This window comes from Electrona antarctica (assembly GCF_951216825.1).
Source record: "Electrona antarctica genome assembly, chromosome: 15".
In the NCBI taxonomy this organism is placed as follows: Eukaryota; Metazoa; Chordata; class Actinopteri; order Myctophiformes; family Myctophidae; genus Electrona; species Electrona antarctica.
This window is the reverse complement of record NC_136796.1, coordinates 45,958,510-45,978,664: the sequence shown is the minus strand read 5'-3', so window position 1 is coordinate 45,978,664 and position 20,155 is coordinate 45,958,510. Positions and strand designations below refer to the sequence as shown.

At 42.7% G+C, this 20,155-nt stretch overlaps 1 protein-coding gene across 1 annotated transcript; it reads right to left on the bottom strand.

Moving 5' to 3' along the window:
- Positions 1-15,224, bottom strand: LOC306938664 (ankyrin repeat and MYND domain-containing protein 2-like; the record flags this gene model as incomplete). Its single annotated transcript, XM_079522931.1, has 10 exons — positions 1-158; positions 1,025-1,145; positions 1,642-1,770; positions 2,633-2,768; positions 4,978-5,195; positions 9,769-9,929; positions 11,196-11,294; positions 12,661-12,799; positions 14,126-14,190; positions 15,155-15,224. The coding sequence occupies 10 exons, from the start codon at positions 15,222-15,224 to the stop codon at positions 1-3; spliced, it is 1,296 nt and encodes a 431-aa protein (XP_079379057.1).
- Between the last annotated feature and the right edge of the window lie 4,931 nt (positions 15,225-20,155).

Here is a 20,155-nt window from a genome sequence, read left to right as displayed (position 1 = left end):
TTAAAAGGGGTGGTGCTGCTGGGCGGAGCTGGAGTGACCACCACCTCCACCCAACACGTCTCCAGGACAGCCTGCTGCCGCCGCCACCTCCTCCTCCGCCCTCAGGCACAGCTCCTGGAGGAAGTTAGCCGTCTCCGTCACCAAGTCGCTCTCGTCATCTGAGAGGGAGGCACGTGCAGAGAGTGTTAGAGAGGCAGGGGCTGAAATCCCATAAGAGGGCACTTTTGGACAAAAATTGATCTACAAGCTCTCAACGCGTCGCGCTGCGATGCGTTGAGAGCTTGTAGATCAGCTATTTTCGGGGCACAACCCAGCACTCTTTAGCTAGTGGAGATGCGGTGTGTAACGACATGGATTTCTAAACACATTTGTTCAACGCAAAATGCTGCGTTCAAGTTCAGGAGACTTCGGAGAAAAAGCAATTATCCTGAATGCTGCCTTCCGGCATGGCATGGAAAGGAAAGGAGTGGCATTTGCATTTCTTTCACCATGTAGTAAACTCTGCATTCGTGGTCTGGAGAGGGCAGTTGTTTTACAGACGGGTAAAAGGGCAGGGGCTGAAGCCCCCTTTGATGTCTACTGTATGTGTGCACGTCCCTGTCTGACAGGGAGGGAGCAGAGAATGACAGACAGAGACACTGCTTTTACTAAACACTAGGTGGCACCGTGGCACTCTGAACCAGGCGTTCTCAAATAATATATAGTCAAAGACTATAGGTATAGCCGGACCCCAATTTGGCCCCACATGGTCCCCAGATCTGAAAAGATTTTGTTGCCGGAGAGATCTACAAGCTTGTAGATCTGCTATTTTTGAAAAATCGTGAAAATGTGGCCCAAATCTTTGAATACATATTCTTTCAAAGCGAACACTTTTAACTCAAATCTTTGCTTTGGTTTGCTATATGGTATAAAAGGTGGTGCTATCTATGGTATAAAGCAAAAATAAGTAAGTAATAAGTAATAGATATACAAATTAAATAAAAGCACTAGAACAGAGAGATGGAAGAGATGACATGAGGAGCACCTTTAAGTTCTTTGAGCCTCGGGGTGTCCTTCTCTTGGCTGACCGTCTTCTCAAGGGACCTGCAGATCTTTCTGTGGGTGAACCAGTGGAGCCTCTGACACGTCAAGCTACAGTATGTCATCTTCAAGACAGAAGCAAACAAAAAGGGTCAAAACATTGTAATTCATGATGAAACAGATTTTGGATTTCTTAACCCATTTATGCCTGATGTGGAAGTCTTCCAAATCCTGACAGTTTATCCTGACAGAAATACATATGTTTCTATATCAGTGGTGCTCAATATTTCATGTCAAGGACCCCCACAAATTATATGAATTGGCCGCCGACCCCCATCTGATTTGTTGTTCCAGGAACCCCCCCAGAAGCAAAGATTCTAGTTAAAAACGTTCGCTCTGAAAGAATATATTGAAAGATTTGCGCCACATTTTCACGATTTAAAAAGAAATAGCAGACCTACAAGCTCATAGCGCGCCACTCTGTGCCGCACTATGACCTTGTAGATCTGCTATTTTTCAATAGCTAAAGTATAACATAATGCTTAAAACACCAAAAGGGGTTCCCGTCCTGAATTCTTGCATCAATTTTTCGAACAAACTTTCCGAGACATATTTCCTTACTGTTCTGCAGAGGGAGCATCTCTTATCGGCACCTCTCTCGCCACACGTGGCACAGTAGTCCGCGTCCACGAAGGCCATCTGGCCGGTCAGGGCTTGGGTCAGCACGGAGACGGCCGTCGGGTCAGTGCCCTGGTGGAAAACCAGGAGTGGAATTATATTGTCTCGTGGGTTCTGCACATGGCGCGTCCGTCGAGACCGACTGGTCTAATATGAATCCATTTTGGACGGGAACCCCTTTTGGTGTTTTAAAGCATTATGTTATACTTTAGCTATTGAAAAATAGCAGATCTACAAGCTTATAGCGCGGCACTCGGTCTTATAGCGCGGCTTGTAGGTCTGCTATTTTCTGAAAAATCGTGAAAATGTGGCCCACATGTTATATATGAATGAATGAATATATTCTTTAAGAGCGTTCGTTTTTAGCTCAAATCTTTGCTTCTGGGGGGGTTCCTGGAACAACATACGTAGCACTGTACGTAGCTACGGTGACATGAATACGTAAATCATGCTGTACAACTATTAGTGGTGGCTCTTAGTGAGCCAGTTATTATAGTAAATAAAAGAACAGAAACCGCATATAATCACTATACTGTAGTACCAGTACAGTCGCCTTACAATTTACAATTACAATTTAGGCATTTAGCAGACACTCTTAATCCAGAGCGATTTACATTAAGCAAGAACAGAAAGCATGGCAATACCTCACATACATTTGAGTATACCTCACATACTCAAAAGATTTGAGTTAAAAACGTTCACTCTGAAAGAATACATATTCAAAGATTTGAGCCACATTTTCAAGATTTTTCAAAAAAAGCTAAAGTATAACATAATGCTTAAAACACCAAAAGGGGTTCCCGCTCTGAATGGATTAAATATGTTTTTGCATTGAAGGAGCTTCCTTTTTCTTGATTATTAATTTATTTTTAAAAGCCCCATATCTATGTTCACTTATATGCTGCGATTCAATTGTACAAAGTAGTACACTTACTATTTCCACCGGCGCAACACTTTTCATCAGCTGCTGAAGTAGAGTGCCCTCACAGTACGGAAAGGTCTTGATACAATCCCTGATAAACTTCTCCTGGTACTGTGGAAAGCCATCGCTGTCCCTGCCCCTTAGCAGACTATGACATTAGGCATAGAAATCAATTAAAAGCACAATTATCTTTTCGGATCAAATGTCATTCAACAGGAATTGTGAGGGTTTTTGCCTACGTAGTACGTACTCGTAATTCCAGTTGAGAATAGGCGTATATAGGTAATTTTTGTCTTGCTGCTCAATTTACAATTACAATTTAGGCCTTTTTCTCTTAAGCCTAGTTTATGCTTCGTTGCGCAAAGACAAAGTAATAATAGCACGTCTACAAAGCTCACAACGTGTAACAGCGGTGACGTGTTGTGAGCTTGTAGGTCGCCTATTTTTGTGATGAAGTATGAATTGGGATTGATCCAGAGCGAGTGTATAAATTGTAAGATAAACTTATAGTCCCCAGTCTACTTTTACAGTCTACCAGCAACACAGTAAGCAGTCAAGTAAATAGAGTGTAAAGAAAACTATAAGCGCTTCAAAGTAACTACAGGATAGCAGGTAAAAATACGTTGCTTAATTGACCACGTAAAGGACAACTTTAGTTTTTTTCAACCGAGGTTCATGTTTTAGGTTGTTATTAGAGAAAGTAAAAGATGAGTGTTATTTCTTTTTTCATTTGCTGGTTTCTTTCGTTTTAGGGATTTTAGCTGTTTTTGACAGGGGGCGGGGGCAGGAAACCCCAGGAAATTTCATCTGGCCACAAAAGATCACGAGATCTACTGAATGTGTCAAACTGACATATTGAGCCTATGACACACAGTGTGGCTTCCCCCCAGTAGGCCTCCTTCACATTCAGTAGATCCTGGGATTTTGTTTGTGGCCAGATGTAATTTCCTGGGGTTTATTAGGACTATAGTAAATAATAAAAAAAATAAATCGCCATAATATTTTGTAAAAAAATACATATTTAGCCCCATGCTCGAATGCACCCGCCCCGCTGTCAAAAACAGCTAAAATCCCTAAAACGAAAGAAAGCAGCAAATGGGAAAAAAAAATAACACTCATCTTTTACTTTCTCTAATAACAACCTAAAACATGAACCTTGGTTGAAAAAAACTAAAGTTGTCCTTTAAGCCCTGTATACTGTATACTACAAATAGCAAATAGATGTGTTGTAAGTTTGTAGATCTGCTATTTTTGCTGAATGTGTGCTCCAGAATAGGGATGCTAGAGTACAAGTATAGCGTCTGTGAACAAGTAAACAACAAACACGAGCGTGTTTGATAGAAGCCTAGCTCTGGTCCATAGCTCTAATGCCGTTGCATGTAGAGCTATGTTACCGATGACTTCCGGGGCTCGCATGAATGCAGACCAGCCTCTCGTCTTTAGCGTAAATAAAAATAACTTTTATGCTACTCACCAATAAAAAAGGCGGGTTATGTCATTAGAAAGCCTACTTTCCTTAGTGGAAGCACTCTGGCAGCGGTGGCCGAACGGTTTGCGGAGCGGTCTTGATACCGGAAGGTCGCCAGTTCGTATCCCCGGACCGGCACGTTAAAATCCCCACCGCTGAAGTGCCATTGAGCAAGGCATTGAACCACTACCATGAAATGTTCTATGAGCAGGGCCTGGCTGTAAACAAGTATCTGAAGCTTAGTCCAGTTACCCTGGGTAAATATAGTAACTTTGCTTTTGCTTTGCTTTGCCCCCAACCACACCTATAAAAGGTACTTTTTGGCCAAAAAGTGATCTGTTTTCCACCCTGAAAAAAATACTTTTAGTTACTCCACTGCGCCCTCTACCAATATTGCCAAGAGAAAACCTTCATAGAGAATATTTTTCCTCCAGTGAAGAAAGATCCCTTTTTGGCCATAAAGTACCTTTTATACGTGTGGTGGTGGGGGGCTCAGAGAGCTTCCACTAAGGAAAGTAGGCTTTCTAATGACACAACCTGCCTTTGTATTGGTGAGTAGCAAAAACTTGTTTTATTTATTTAAAAGACGAGAGGCTGGTCTGCATTTATGCGAGCCTCGGAAGTCACCGGTAACATAGCTCTAACCCATTTTGGGGTGGGAACCCCTTTTGGTGTTAGCATTATGTTATGCTTTAGCTATTGAAAAATAGCAGATCTACAAGCTCGTATCGCGCCACTCGAAAAATCGAAGAACGACTGACATAGAAACATAGCTTTTTCAGAAAACTGTCAGGATGTAGAAGACATTTTTTGAATCTGATCTCAGGTCAAAATGGGCCAAATGCAACAGCATTAGAGCTATATGGACCAGAGCTAATAGAAGCCCAACCTGTAGACGAGCGCGTCCAGTTGTTGGTCGTGGTCGTGGAGATACTCCAGGCACTTGTGCAGAACGCAGCCGATGTAGTGCATCTTCATGGCCAGCACCTCCTTCATGTCCTGCTGCTGCACACACTGCTCACAGAGGAGCTCCATGACGCCGCAGCACTTCTCCAGAGACGCCTCGTCCTGCAGCAGCACGGGGTTCTCCTTCACCAGCATCACCATCTGACACGGCAGTGGCGTTTCCAGGAATGACATGTTTGGGCAGGCAAGAATTACATTTTGGGCAGGCAAGAATTACATTTTGGGCAGGCAAGAATTACATTTTGGGCAGGCAAGAATTACATTTTGGGCAGGCAAGAATGACATTTTGGGCAGGCAAGAATGACATTTTGGGCAGGCAAGAATGACATTTTGGGCAGGCAAGAATTACATTTTGGGCAGGCAAGAATTACATTTTGGGCAGGCAAGATGTGTTAATCAAGTAGCACTAATAGTACAGCGGATTACCAAAAAATTGTGCACTTTTTCAAAAAAGCATGAAACTTTTACCATAGTTAGATGATGAGGTGTATTTTCAGATGTGGAGTCAAGTCTGATTTGACCTCTGAGGCCCGGGAGAGGTCAAATTCTAAATGGCTGCCGAAGATATTGAAAAATGCTTAACTTTGGAACCAAACACAGTAGAAGAACATTTAAGGTGTCATTTCCCACTAATTTTTGGGTGCCCAGTCAGTTGGTGATACTGAGATCAATAGAATTCAACACTCCTTGGGAGGAAAACGGCCACACAAACGTGTTGAGGTCAGCACATTTGGTCAAGTGGATATGGCCTAATTTAGCCCAAGGAGTGTTTTTTGTGCAAAACTAATGCTTGGAATGGATTCAGAATCATGAAATCACCCTAGTTTCATATGTCACATGCTACTTAAAGAATGATGAAATTTGGACTTTTTTGCCTTATATAGGATGTTATGGGTATTGGTCACATATTATGCTCTACCGGGCCTCAGGGGTCAAATCTGACTTGACTCCACATCTGAAAATACACCTCATGGTATCATCTAACTATGGTAAAAGTTTCATGCTTTTTTGAAAAAGTGCACAATACCTCTTGTATTGGGGTATAAGCCGCTGTACTATAAAGGTTTTCAAAGAGATATACCTGCCAGACAAGTAGGATACAAAGGCTGAAAGGCATGCATTTGCATTTGAATGGGTGATTGAGGGTCACGCTCTATACGCGCAACGGCCAATCCGCTGTCCACTAATAGCATTTAGCAGACGCTCTGGATTAAGAGCGTCTGCTAAATGCCTAAATTGTAAATTGTAATAGTTCTCAGGTCTCAGGTCTGGATTTTGGCCAGGCAGAAAATGGATTTGGACAGGCGGACGCCAGACGCCTGTCCTCGCCTTATTGTAGTTACGCCACTGCTGACACGGAAGCAGCAGCATGCAGGGCCCACGCACCATGCGGAAAAACATATTATATTATATAATATTATATATTCATGGACCACTTCATCAGAGTCAAACATAAATCAAACAGGGTTATACTGTATATAGTCTGAATCAGAGGGGATTAAGGCTTCTATATCTTCTAAGTCAAGCGTTCTCAAAGTGGGTTCCTTGAGGAGGTTCCAGGGGGGTCACCGAATGTAGTAATCATTTTAACAACACAAATCTCTTGTATGGGATATTTTCAGATGGGAGGCCTGCGGCCAAGTACATTTACATTTCAGTTTGGGGGGGGGTCTTTGATATGAAAAACGTTATTACATTTGATCTTGTGTTACTCAAAGCCTAGCTGTGCACAGAATAATTATTACATTACATTCTATTACCTACTGTATACTACGGGCTCCATTTTCGTCACCGCTAAACCCCTTATCCCTAAACTTCTTTGCCTATTTTTACTATTTTGCAAAACATTTTTGAATAGTTCAACTAGCCAATCTACATTGACACTTCGTGAGCTTGTAGACTGGCCATTTTAACTATTCAAAAATGTTTAGCAAAATAGTAAAAAAAAGGCAAAGAAGTTTAGGGATAAGGGGTTTAGCGGTGACGAAAATGGAGCCCTACCTCTGCTAGGGAGAGAATCACTGCCATATTTTGTTTGTTGTTGGATACTTTGCATGTGTTGTACCGAGAGTACGAGCTAATGCCATCCGGTAGGAGATATATAGAACTCCACGGTATGTGTATAATAGATTTAAACACTCATTTGTTCCACTGTCAATCAAAATGCTCAATCAGAGATTGCCGAATGCACTTTATTGACTAGTTGCACTTTATCAAGGGAATGTGTGCAATATCTCTGTTTTGTGTATGTTAGGTGTTTCATGGTGTTTTTCCTTTTCTTATGTGAACGTGTATGTTATTTGTATGCAGCTGTGACTCTGTCTCCAAGACAAATGTCTCCCAAGGGAGACAAATAAAGACAACCTGGAACCTTGATACTGTATGTCAGTCCCGAGTTGAAAGTAAATAAACATGCTAACGATCCTATACATAATCATACTGTACTGTGCTGTAGAATAAATAGTGACATTAGCTTATCCACATCATGCTCTGTCATTCTCTCGTGTAGATCAGTGTTGTTTTTGGCAGCACATTTTGACTTTTGGTTATAGTCACAGTCTCTTAAATACCGGTAGTTTTCATTTAGTTTTAGTCACATTTTAGTCATCTGGAATGTTTTAGTGTTAGTCTAGTTTTAGTCGACTAAATCTACCGTTGATTTAGTCGAGAAAAATGTGTTTTGGCGGGCCTTGATGCCGTCGTAATGACTGATTTTGCACTTGCTGAAAATAGCCGATCTACAAGCGTCGCAGCACGTCGCAGCGCGACGCGTTGTGAGCTTGTAGATCGGCTATTTTCAGCATGCAACCAAGTGTAAAATGACTTATACTGGATCTCTTGTCCACGTCCTAGCATTTTTGTCTAGTTTTTAGCTGTTGACGAAATTGTCAATACATAGTAGTCTTAGTTTTAGTCATCGTAGCTTAGTTTTCATTTAGTTTCCATTTAGTTTCCGTCAGTGAAAAAAAGGTAGTCGACGAACATTTTCCGTCTTAGTTTTAGTCGACAAAAACAACACTGGTGTAGATCTATTTGCGCAATTTGGGAAATTGTTGACAATTTTGTAATTTCTTTGAGAACTTTTGTAATCCGTAATTAATGACATCATGTCCAAAACAGAGCCGCCAGATTGAAAGTTGCTAACGCTCGCTCATGTATGAGGAGGAGGGGAGCGTAACCGTCCATGTTATCACAAACGGTGGTGACCTGCATTCACTTCTAGACAGATATATTTAGAGTGGCTTAAAGTGGGAGGGGTGCCACTATGATCGCTGCATGCATGCATGCATGTGCACCTGGTGGAATTCAGAGGGCACTCTAGGCTATCTAAAGGCCTGCTTTGAACTGACTGTACTACAGTGTATAGCAGTGCAGTTATATCACACCCAGCTTCATTTACAGTACAGTACAATATGAAAGGGTCCATAGACGTTGTTTTGTTCATCATCATCATTATCATCATACTATAATGAACTCAATGTCTGAATTACAATACTTGCGGCCAGTGAGGCTTGTTTTTTTGTTTTGGGAATATTCTTTTATTTGTGCTATATTGCACTTATTTTAATTCTTTGACTTTTTTGTATAATTTTATCATGTTCGGAATAAAGTTTTTCATTCATTAATTGAATGAATGAATGTGTGTCAGAAACACTGCCGTAGCTCCTCACTGCCTGCACCAATCGCTCCCACTTTTCACACAGGCATTGACCACAATAATATGGGGGTCTTAACGAAGCCCTTTTTTCACTATAACAAATTATTGATTAATAATTAATTTATTAGTGCATTAAAAGTACCCATCCACTTACATGGGGAAAATGTGAAAACTCACATCAAGTATTTTTTTTTATCTCAGAAACCGTCGGAGCTACAGTCACAACACTCGGAGGGGAGGTTCATAATAATTATTAAAATTAATGTATAATAAAGAATTACATCAGTCGGCCTCATGGTGGCGCTATAACAGCCCACTTTACATTTCGCCTTATAACTCTTGAACCCTAGGTCGTAAAATCACAATTTCACTTTCCCTGGATTCCTTGGGTCATGACGCATCTTCCCCGCCATTTTGAATGTTCTTTTAATTTGAACAACACACATGATCTCAGGGACAGAATGCACAGCGGGCAGATATACCTGGCGGCCGGGCAGTTATGTTGGTTTACACAAGACATCTGGTGCCGATCGGTCAAGTGGGTTGTGAGATTAGCCTCGCGCACCGGTGTTGATTTCGTCGACTAATATACTATGACGAAAAATGTTCCGTCGACCATCCTTTTTCACTGACGAAAACTAAACGGAAACTACATGAAAACTAAGCTACGATGACTAAAAGTAAGACTAAATATATTGACAATTTCGTAAAAAAATAAAAACTACACTAAAATGTTAGGAAGGGACTAGTGGACAAAAGATCCAGTATAAGTCATTTTACTCACTTGGTTGCATGCTGAAAATAGCAGATCTACAAGCTCACAACGCGACGCGTTGTGAGCTTGTAGATCGGCTATTTTCAGCAAGTGTAAAATCAGCCAATACGACACCATCATCGACTAAAACTAGACTAACACTGAATCAAAATTTTATGCCAAAAACAACACTGTCGAGTACAGACACACACACAGACTGGCAGATAAGACTAACTAGACAGCTCGCCACGCGGTAAAATAACATTGGAAATGTTCTGCCTATGTACAACAGGCCCCCCCACCTTGACAGGATTGAGGTTGGTGGTCATAATAATGTTGTAAAGGGGTCCTGCCAGTTTGGGAGGCAGCATGGCTTCAGTCTCCGGACCCTGTGGTCTGGTGTAGTGGTCCAGCCTGGCCCGAGAGAAGTAGTTGTTGATCAAAGTGACACAGTCATGCTGGCCTGGAAGAGTCAAGGTCAAAGTCAGTAGACATGTAGACACTCGTACGAGCTTGTATAGGTCTGCTATTTTTTGAAAAAACGTGAAAATCAGTGAACATTTTAAACTCAAATCTTTGCTTCTGGAGGGGTCCCTGGAGCAACATATTTTCAGATGGGGGTCGGTGGCCAATTACATATATTTTGGGGGTCCTTGACATGAACATGTATGAGAACGACTGACATAGAAACGTAGGGTTTTTTCAAGAAAACTGTCAGGATTTAGAAGACATTTGTGGAATCGTCCTCAGGTCTAAATGGGCTAGACCAGGGGTGCCCAAAAGGTACAGTTGGGTGCCACCGATATTGTCCCTTATCATTTGACCCATTTAGGCCTGACCTCAACATTTTAAAAAATCCATCTAAATCCTTCAGTTTGCTGAAATAAATATTTTCACGATTTTTCAAAAATAGCAGACCTACAAGCTCGTAGCGCGCCACTCGGTGGCGCGCTAGGAGCTTGTAGATCTGCTATTTTTCAATAGCTAAATTATAACATAATGTTTAAAACACCAAAAGGGGTTCCCGCCCAAATGGGTTAACTGTCCTTTTGCGCAGATCACGCAAACCTCAGCAAAAAGAAAAGGACAATATCGATGGCCTCCAACTGTAGATCGTGATCTACCAGTAGATCACAAAGGCTGTGCAGGTAGATCACATGACCCGCCCCTAAATATATATATATATCATTTTAAATATAAAAAAATATTTTTTTGCCACCTGCCACTTGAATTAAGGTGACTTGATTGATTGACATCAAAACGTGCCTGTCAGCTCAAACCCACAATACAAAAGACTTTGTTTTCAAGAGTGTTACACACAGACATCAGTATACAGTTATATATATATATATATATATTTTAAACTCCTCAAGTGCGCCGCTAGGTACAATTTTAAACAATGTTCAGCCATGGGAAAATACTGTTTTTTGGGTGGGTAGATCTTGTTGATCTACCCACCATCTACGAGATTGTAGATGTGCTATTTTTGTGAAAATGTGGCGCAAATCTTTGAATATATATTCTTTCAGAGCCAACGTTTTTAACTCAAATCTTTGCTTCTGGGGGGGGGGACCAGAAGCTGGAACAACATATTTTCAGATGGGGGTCCGCCGCCAAATACAGATAATTCCGGGGGTCCTTGACATGAAAATGTTTGAGAACCACTGACAGAAAACAGACAGAAGCCTTTTTTTTAATCAACCTCAGTCCAAAAAAACCCCATCCTTACCCACAAAAGCTGCCATCTGAGCCGCCGTGCGCCCCACAGAGTTCACCTGGCCTGTCTCCGCTCCTGCATTCAGGAGCATGCTGGTGACGTCACTCTTTCCTGTGGAGGTCAAACAGTGTTGTTTTTGGCAGCAAATTTCGATTTTAGTTTTAGTCATACTGTAGTTTCTTGAATAGTTTTCATTTAGTTTTAGGTCACATTTTAGTCACCTGGAATGTTTTAGTGTTAGTCTAGTTTTAGTCGACTAACTGTCGTCAGAATTTAGTCGACTAAAATGTATTTTGGTGGGCCTTGATGACTATTTTCAGCATGCAACCGATTGTAAAATGACTGGATCTCTTGTCCACTAGTCCCTTCCTAACATTCTAGTTTTTATTTGTTGACGAAATTGTCAATATATTTAGTCTTAGTTTTAGTCATCATAGCTTAGTTTTCATTTAGTTTCCATGTAGTTTCCATCAGTGGAAAAAGGTAGTAGACGAACATTTTTCGTCTTAGTTTTAGTCGACGAAAACAATACTGTGGTCAAATCAAATATACATCATCAAAGATGGCGACGCGGTCGTCGGGTAGACGTACAGCGTTTGTGTCCAAATTCTAACAAACCATTACTTTTCAGGAAACCTTACTTTTCAGGATATTACGAGGAAAAAAATGACCCTGTTTCCCAGCGGATCCAGTGTAGTTTTTATTTAGTCACTTGGTAATACTTTTCGTTGGTTAAATCCCATAAACGCACTTTACCATAACTATTTTAACCCATTTTGGGCGGGAACCCCTTTTGGTGTTTTAAGCATTATGTTATACTTTAGCTATTGAATAGCAGATCTACAAGCTCATAGTGCTGCTATTTTTGAAAAATCGTGAAAGTGTGGTGCAAACCTTTGAATATAATTATATTCTTTCAGAGCCAACGTTTTTAACTCAAATCTTTGCTTCTGGGAGGGGTCCCTGGAACAACATATTTTCAGATGGGGGGTCGGCGGCCAAACACATATAATCTTGGGGGTTCTTGACATGAAAATGTTTGAGACGAACGACTGACATAGAAACATGGGGTTTTTCGGAAAACTGTCAGGATTTAGAAGACATTTGTAGAATCCTTCCCATGGGTCAAACTGGGTTAAGAATGTCATGGTGGGGTGAAATGAACACTGATTGATTGATTGATTGAAATATTTATTAACAGTTTGCAGAATTACAGTACATTTCGAGCACAAACTCAATACAAAGGCTGTTAACTGTGAGTGGACGACCCAATTAAGCATTACACTTGTTTCCAACAGGGTCCACCATGTTCAATTCATCAAAACATTTAGAGACGTACAAATAGACACTTCTAACAGAACAGGAATTCATCATAATGGTGGTAAAAAGGGAAAATAAACATATACAGTGAGGGAAAAACTGGATATTTGACACTGTAATATTTGGACATTTGACTGTATAGTATAGGCAGACCCACCTGACAGAGCAGCAAACATGAGGGCGGTGTATCCGTACTCGTGCTGGTTACAGTTGACATTGGCTCCGTGTTGCAGCAGCAGGCCACACATGCCGGCCTCACCCTTACACGCCGCATGCATCAACGGAGTCATGCCATGCTGGATGTATAGGAAAGAGGATCGGGGGCAATTTATCCATGAGGGTCAAATTTGCCTCACACTGTATATGTTCACAGGCCTGACGTCAAAATAAAAAAAACGTTCGCTCTGAAAGAATATATATTCAAAGATTTGTGCCGCATTTTTACGATTTTTCAAAAATAGCAGACCTACAAGCTCGTAGCGCGCCACTCGGTGGCGCGCTATGAGCTTGTAGATCTGCTATTTTTCAATAGCTAAAGCATAACATAATGCTTACACCAAAAGGGGTTCCCGCCCAAAAATGGGTTAACCACAGGAAGCCTAATGTCTGCATGTATTTTGGGCTCATTGGTCAAAAGGGTTAGGACGCACGCACGCACGCACGCGCGCACGCACGCGCGCACGCACGCGCGCACGCACGCGCGCACGCCATCTGATCTTGACAGACTGGAAAGTAAACACTTATGGACTCACGGGTGTGTTAACGTCTAGTGGCATGACGCTATTATCTATAGCCTACCTTGAAGGGCTGTCACCTCCATGTGTCTCAGAAACAATAAAGAAGAACATTGTGCTTTTTATAACCGTTTTATAACCGTTGTTGTCAACATAATAGCTTTACAGCATATAGCTCCCATGAGTGCATGTAGTGTGAAATCGAATCAGGCCAAAAGATGCAGTATACTTACCGGTATAGTTGACTGGATTCCCCCTGGGCTCTGTACTAGTCCCTCTCCTGTTTTGTCTCTACACTAAATCCTGGATCTTTGCCCCAAAAAATAGCCAATCGCATGTTCTGAACTTGTAGATCTGCTATTTTTACCAAATGTTATTTGCCCCCCCCAGAATAGGGACACAAGTGTATAGAGCGTCGCAGTCCCGCCCCCCTACCATGGCCCAGGAAATGATTCTCCGTTCATTTTCCTCATAGACTTTCAATTTCAGAAAGTATTTATTTAAAGACGTTTACGCCGCGGACAAAGCCAACTCGAGTCGTGACAAATCATGACAACAAACAAACATTTTTGGGCCGAACAAATAATTAGAAAGAAGAAAAAAACGGTAGGTTTAACAACACTTTTTTTGTTGTTTTTCTTCTTTGTAATTATTTGTTTGGTCCAAAATATTGTTTGTGTTGTCATGAGTTGTCACGACTCGAGTTGGCTTTGTCCGCGGCGTAACCGTCTTTAAATAAATACTTTTTGAAATGTCTATGGGAAAAATGCATTGGGATTCATTTCCTGGGCCATGGTAGGGGGCGGGACTGCGACACTCTATATAATCAAATAAATTTTTTTTACAGGACTTGTCAAAGTTATAAATAAACACAAACAGTCTTCATACCTCATCCAAACAGTCCACCTGCACATCTGTCCTCGCCAGCAACATGTCTGCCTCCTGCAGATCATCTACACATGAACAGAATCAACGTCAAGAAGAACATTCAGAGGACATTATTCTCCAAAAAGGTTCAGGTTGGGGTTTGGGATATTTAAGGCAGGGCTTCTCAACCTATTCTGGGGGCCCACGTCAAAAAACATGAATATTTAATGCTTATTAAGCCTTTCGGCTGCCGTAAAGTGGTCAGATGCGTGGGCTGCATGCGACCATGTTTATTTTAATGATAAATCAATTGTGTTCTGGCTATATATAGGATGAATGGAGTTTTTGTATTGAGTTGTGCTTGAAATGTACTGTAATTCTGCAAACTGTTAATAAATACTTCAATCAATCAATCAATCAATCAATCAATCAACATAGTTCCTAACTTCCTATCAGTATCATAATGAAAACACATTTTTCAAGGCTTCAACATTATACTGTCTACATTTCTACTAGAAATGTTGTTATTTGTGGTTAACTTGGCCCTCGACTAGAATAGCCTACCTAACATCACACGAATAAACCGCATAATTATCATTATTATTAATAATAATAATAATAATTATCCAGGTGATTGTGAAATATGTTGATGTTTTGTCTAAACTGGAACACACTGATAATAAACACCACACAGGTTTAATTCAAAATAAATGTTTGATATATTATCTGTTTTAATAGGTAATTATTCTCGTTCAAATCACTCTGAATATATCCAAAACCAACCATTCTTTGTTTAATTTTGAGGAGCTTTACCGAAATTGTAGCCATATATATATATATATATATATATATATATATATATATATATATATATATATGTGTGTGTGTGTGTGTGTGTGTGTGTGTAATTATTTATAAAATCTATAGGCCTACAAGGAAGGAAAATGGAAACATTTTCCATATCATTTGGATATTTGATCGATATTGAAGTTGAATCGTTGACATTTTATTTTCTATACATTTAAATGAAAGAAGAGTATATATATATACCTGCAGCTATAGTTTGTAGAAGCTTCCACTCAGACGCAGAGAGATCTCCCTTCTTTGAAGCAGCAGCCATAAGTCTGTTTTTATCAGATGTTATAGTTTGACTGTGTTTTCTCTGAGGAGGTGACAATAGTTTGGTCTGTAGAGTAAAGTAAAGTAAGGCCGATGGAGTTTAGTTTAAAGCTGCTGGCACTGCATGGGGATGAACAATCACTGGAATATACCATTATAAAGACCACAGGGGGGGTGGTGGGGTTATTGGTGTAGTCCGACAATGACAATTAACCGATCACAGATAACTATACACTTTTGAACTTGCCGATTGATTACATTTGACACGCTTGTATATTCATTTTAAACACATTGTGGTGTAATATTTTCTTGGGTGTAAACTAGTTTTAAATCATGTCAGACCCCCCCCGCCCCCCCCCCCCCATCCTGTAGTCGTGCCTCCATCCATACTAGACCCTGCCTGTTGTGTGTCTGGGTGGTTGAACAGGTCTCCACGCTGAGTGAAGAAGCTACAACTATAAATCAACTATAATATCTTCCACTTAGGTCAACCACAGTCAGGTAAGAGAGTTATGACCATAATGACCTACAACAATGACTAGACTTTAAGTGATTGGTTGCTGTCACGTGTTTGGTTTGTCCGACTATTTGGATTCAGTACTTTCTACATTGACAGTTGACAGTAATATAACACCGTATAAACCGTGATCAATCATTATGAACATATGGGGGGGGGGGGGGGCACATATTATTTTTTATTTTCTTTAGGGGTACCAAACACATTTTTTGTAGTGGGGAAGGAAGGGGGGGGGGGGGGGGGTGTAATAATAGCCTAGTACAATATCTGGGTGCACATATTTTTGCCACCAGGGGGGGCACATGCCCCCTGGGCCCCCCTCTAAAATCGCCTATGAATATTAATAATGCTGTAGGCCTATTATCAATGTTCTACAGGTATAGGATAGGCATCATAGGCTAACTATTTAAACATGTTTTGATGATAAGGTTATTAAAGTGGCCCTTAATCGTTCTACAGGTGCGCTAATAAACATTCCGTTGGTGGTGCCTGACGGTGTCGCTTAATGCCAATCCAGTCATAATTTGATTTGTGAATTCAAATTATGACTGAGTATGACCATCGTTGCACTTCAGAATCACAGCTGATTGACTGTGACTATAGGACAATACTTTGGAAATGTTATGCACGAAAAGGCTAACAAGTCTACTGTGCACAACCTGTAAATTAGTAATTTGGTTATTGGGTTATAGTAGGCCTAGGTGTTGTTTTTGGCAGCAAATTTAGATTTTTTTTTTTATTCATAGTCTTTTGAGTAGCCCTTATCTTACCTGTTTGCGGCAGACAGACAGGCAGAGTAGCGGTCAGACTCGTGTTTGCGGCAGACAGACAGGCAGAGTAGTGGTCAGACTGTGTTTGCGTCAGACAGACAGGCAGAGTAGTGGTCAGACTGTGTTTGCGTCAGACAGACAGGCAGAGTAGTGGTCAGAAGGTGTTTGCGGCAGACAGACAGGCAGAGTAGTGGTCAGACTGTGTTTGCGGCAGACAGACAGGCAGAGTAGCGGTCAGACTGTTTGCGGCAGACAGACAGGCAGAGTAGCGGTCAGACTGTTTGCGGCAGACAGACAGGCAGAGTAGTGGTCAGACTGTGTTTGCGGCAGACAGACAGGCAGAGTAGTGGTCAGACTGTGTTTGCGGCAGACAGACAGGCAGAGTAGTGGTCAGACTGTGTTTGCGGCAGACAGACAGGCAGAGTAGTGGTCAGACTGTGTTTGCGGCAGACAGACAGGCAGAGTAGTGGTCAGACTGTGTTTGCGGCAGACAGACAGGCAGAGTAGTGGTCAGACTGTGTTTGCGGCAGACAGACAGGCAGAGTAGTGGTCAGACTGTGTTTGCGGCAGACAGACAGGCAGAGTAGTGGTCAGACTGTGTTTGCGGCAGACAGACAGACAGAGTAGTGGTCAGACTGTGTTTGCGGCAGACAGACAGACAGAGTAGTGGTCAGACTGTGTTTTTTGCGGCAGACAGACAGACAGAGTAGTGGTCAGACTGTGTTTTTTGCGGCAGACAGACAGGCAGAGTAGTGGTCAGACTGTGTTTTTTGCGGCAGACAGACAGGCAGAGTAGTGGTCAGACTGTGTTTGCGGCAGACAGACAGGCAGAGTAGTGGTCAGACTGTGTTTGCGGCAGACAGACAGGCAGAGTAGCGGTCAGACTGTTAGCGGCAGACAGACGGACAGAGTAGTGGTCAGACTGTGTTTTTTGCGGCAGACAGACAGGCAGAGTAGTGGTCAGACTGTGTTTTTTGCGGCAGACAGACAGGCAGAGTAGCGGTCAGACTGTGTTTTTTGCGGCAGACAGACAGGCAGAGTAGCGGTCAGACTGTGTTGTTTGTGGCAGACAGACAGGCAGAGTAGCGGTCAGACTGTGTTTTTTGCGGCAGACAGACAGGCAGAGTAGTGGTCAGACTGTGTTGTTTGCGGCAGACAGACAGGCAGAGTAGTGGTCAGACTGGTGTTTGCAACAGACAGACAGGCAGACAGAGTAGCGATCAGACTGTTTACGGCAGACAGACAGGCAGAGTAGTGGTCAGAAGGTGTTTGCGGCATACAGACAGGCAGAGTAGTGGTCAGACTGTGTTTGCGGCAGACAGACAGGCAGAGTAGTGGTCAGACTGTGTTTGCGGCAGACAGACAGGCAGAGTAGTGGTCAGACTGTGTTTGCGGCAGACAGACAGGCAGAGTAGTGGTCAGACTGTGTTTGCGGCAGACAGACAGGCAGAGTAGCGGTCAGACTGTGTTTGCGGCAGACAGACAGGCAGAGTAGTGGTCAGACTGTGTTTGCGGCAGACAGACAGGCAGAGTAGTGGTCAGACTGTGTTTGCGGCAGACAGACAGGCAGAGTAGCGGTCAGACTGTTAGCGGCAGACAGACGGACAGAGTAGTGGTCATACTGTGTTTTTTGCGGCAGACAGACAGGCAGAGTAGTGGTCAGACTGTGTTTGCGGCAGACAGACAGGCAGAGTAGTGGTCAGACTGTGTTTTTTGCGGCAGACAGACAGGCAGAGTAGTGGTCAGACTGTGTTTTTTGCGGCAGACAGACAGGCAGAGTAGTGGTCAGACTGTGTTTGCGGCAGACAGACAGGCAGAGTAGTGGTCAGACTGTGTTTGCGGCAGACAGACAGGCAGAGTAGTGGTCAGACTGTGTTTGCGGCAGACAGACAGGCAGAGTAGTGGTCAGACTGTGTTTGCGGCAGACAGACAGGCAGAGTAGTGGTCAGACTGTGTTTGCGGCAGACAGACAGGCAGAGTAGTGGTCAGACTGTGTTTGCGGCAGACAGACAGGCAGAGTAGTGGTCAGACTGTGTTTGCGGCAGACAGACAGGCAGAGTAGCGGTCAGACTGTGTTTGCGGCAGACAGACAGGCAGAGTAGTGGTCAGACTGTGTTTGCGGCAGACAGACAGGCAGAGTAGTGGTCAGACTGTGTTTGCGGCAGACAGACAGGCAGAGTAGTGGTCAGACTGTGTTTGCGGCAGACAGACAGGCAGAGTAGTGGTCAGACTGTGTTTGCGGCAGACAGACAGGCAGAGTAGTGGTCAGACTGTGTTTGCGGCAGACAGACAGGCAGAGTAGTGGTCAGACTGTGTTTGCGGCAGACAGACAGGCAGAGTAGTGGTCAGACTGTGTTTGCGGCAGACAGACAGGCAGAGTAGTGGTCAGACTGTGTTTGCGGCAGACAGACAGGCAGAGTAGCGGTCAGACTGTGTTTGCGGCAGACAGACAGGCAGAGTAGTGGTCAGACTGTGTTTTTTGCGGCAGACAGACAGGCAGAGTAGTGGTCAGACTGTGTTTGCGGCAGACAGACAGGCAGAGTAGTGGTCAGACTGTGTTTGCGGCAGACAGACAGGCAGAGTAGTGGTCAGACTGTGTTTGCGGCAGACAGACAGGCGGTCCAGGGTTGATGTTGTGGATTAGAAAGTGCTGTAATCCCTGAGCTAGCCTATAGTGCCCAATCCCCTCAGTCTGGTCACCGTGCGCGGTAAGCCTGTTGCTCAGTCTGGTCACCGTGCGCGGTAAGCCTGTTGCTCAAAGGTCTGCCACGCAAATGACTGTCAATTAGGGCTGCAAACTGTATAATATATATTCCTTTCTTAGCGATTGATAGTTTTATCCATTAGGCTTTTGGTTAATCGAATAATCGAGAAGCGTTTTTTTTTTTTAATTGGCTAAAATCAGTTAGTGACTAACTGATCTTAGTCAATTAAAACAAAATGTTAAAACGCTTTTCAAAAACATGTTAAAAATGCTTAAACGTTTTTCAATTAAAAAAAAGAAAAATAAATAGGGCTTGAGTTCTTAATCAGCCTAACTGTTAGTCTGATGCAAGAACTCAAGCCCTATTTTATACTTCAACGTACAATGGTGTTGCATCTACAAACTCACAATTATTTTTTGAAAACTTTCACAAAACCAGCTGTTAGAAAATGTAATGTCACCAAAAAAAATCAGACCAGTCTATAGCGAGTGGTGCAACAGCACCCCCTATTGGTACTCTAAACAGTGGTACTCTAAACATAGTCCCATAGTCCCATAGGGACAAAGCTGTTCCTTGGAGTGGTTGCATCACTCAAAAAAAGGAGAGAGACTATAGTGTTGAACAGACAGACAGACAGACAGACAGACAGACAGACAGACAGGACAGACAGACAAGGCAGGCAGGCAGGCAGGCAGGCAGGCAGGCAGACAGACAGACAGACAGACAGACAGACAGGTGTTTTTGTTGTATGTGCGTATGTGTGGGTATGCTATTAGCCATGGCTACACATTCCCTTTCAGTAATATGACACGTGTGTGTCCCCAGTAAAAGGGGAGAGAGAGAGAGAGAGAGAGAGAGAGAGAGGTTTGCGCTGCAGGGAGGGATGAGCCCACTATATTTAGCACGGAGCAGCACAGGGTTGGCAGGCGAGCGGGAGAGA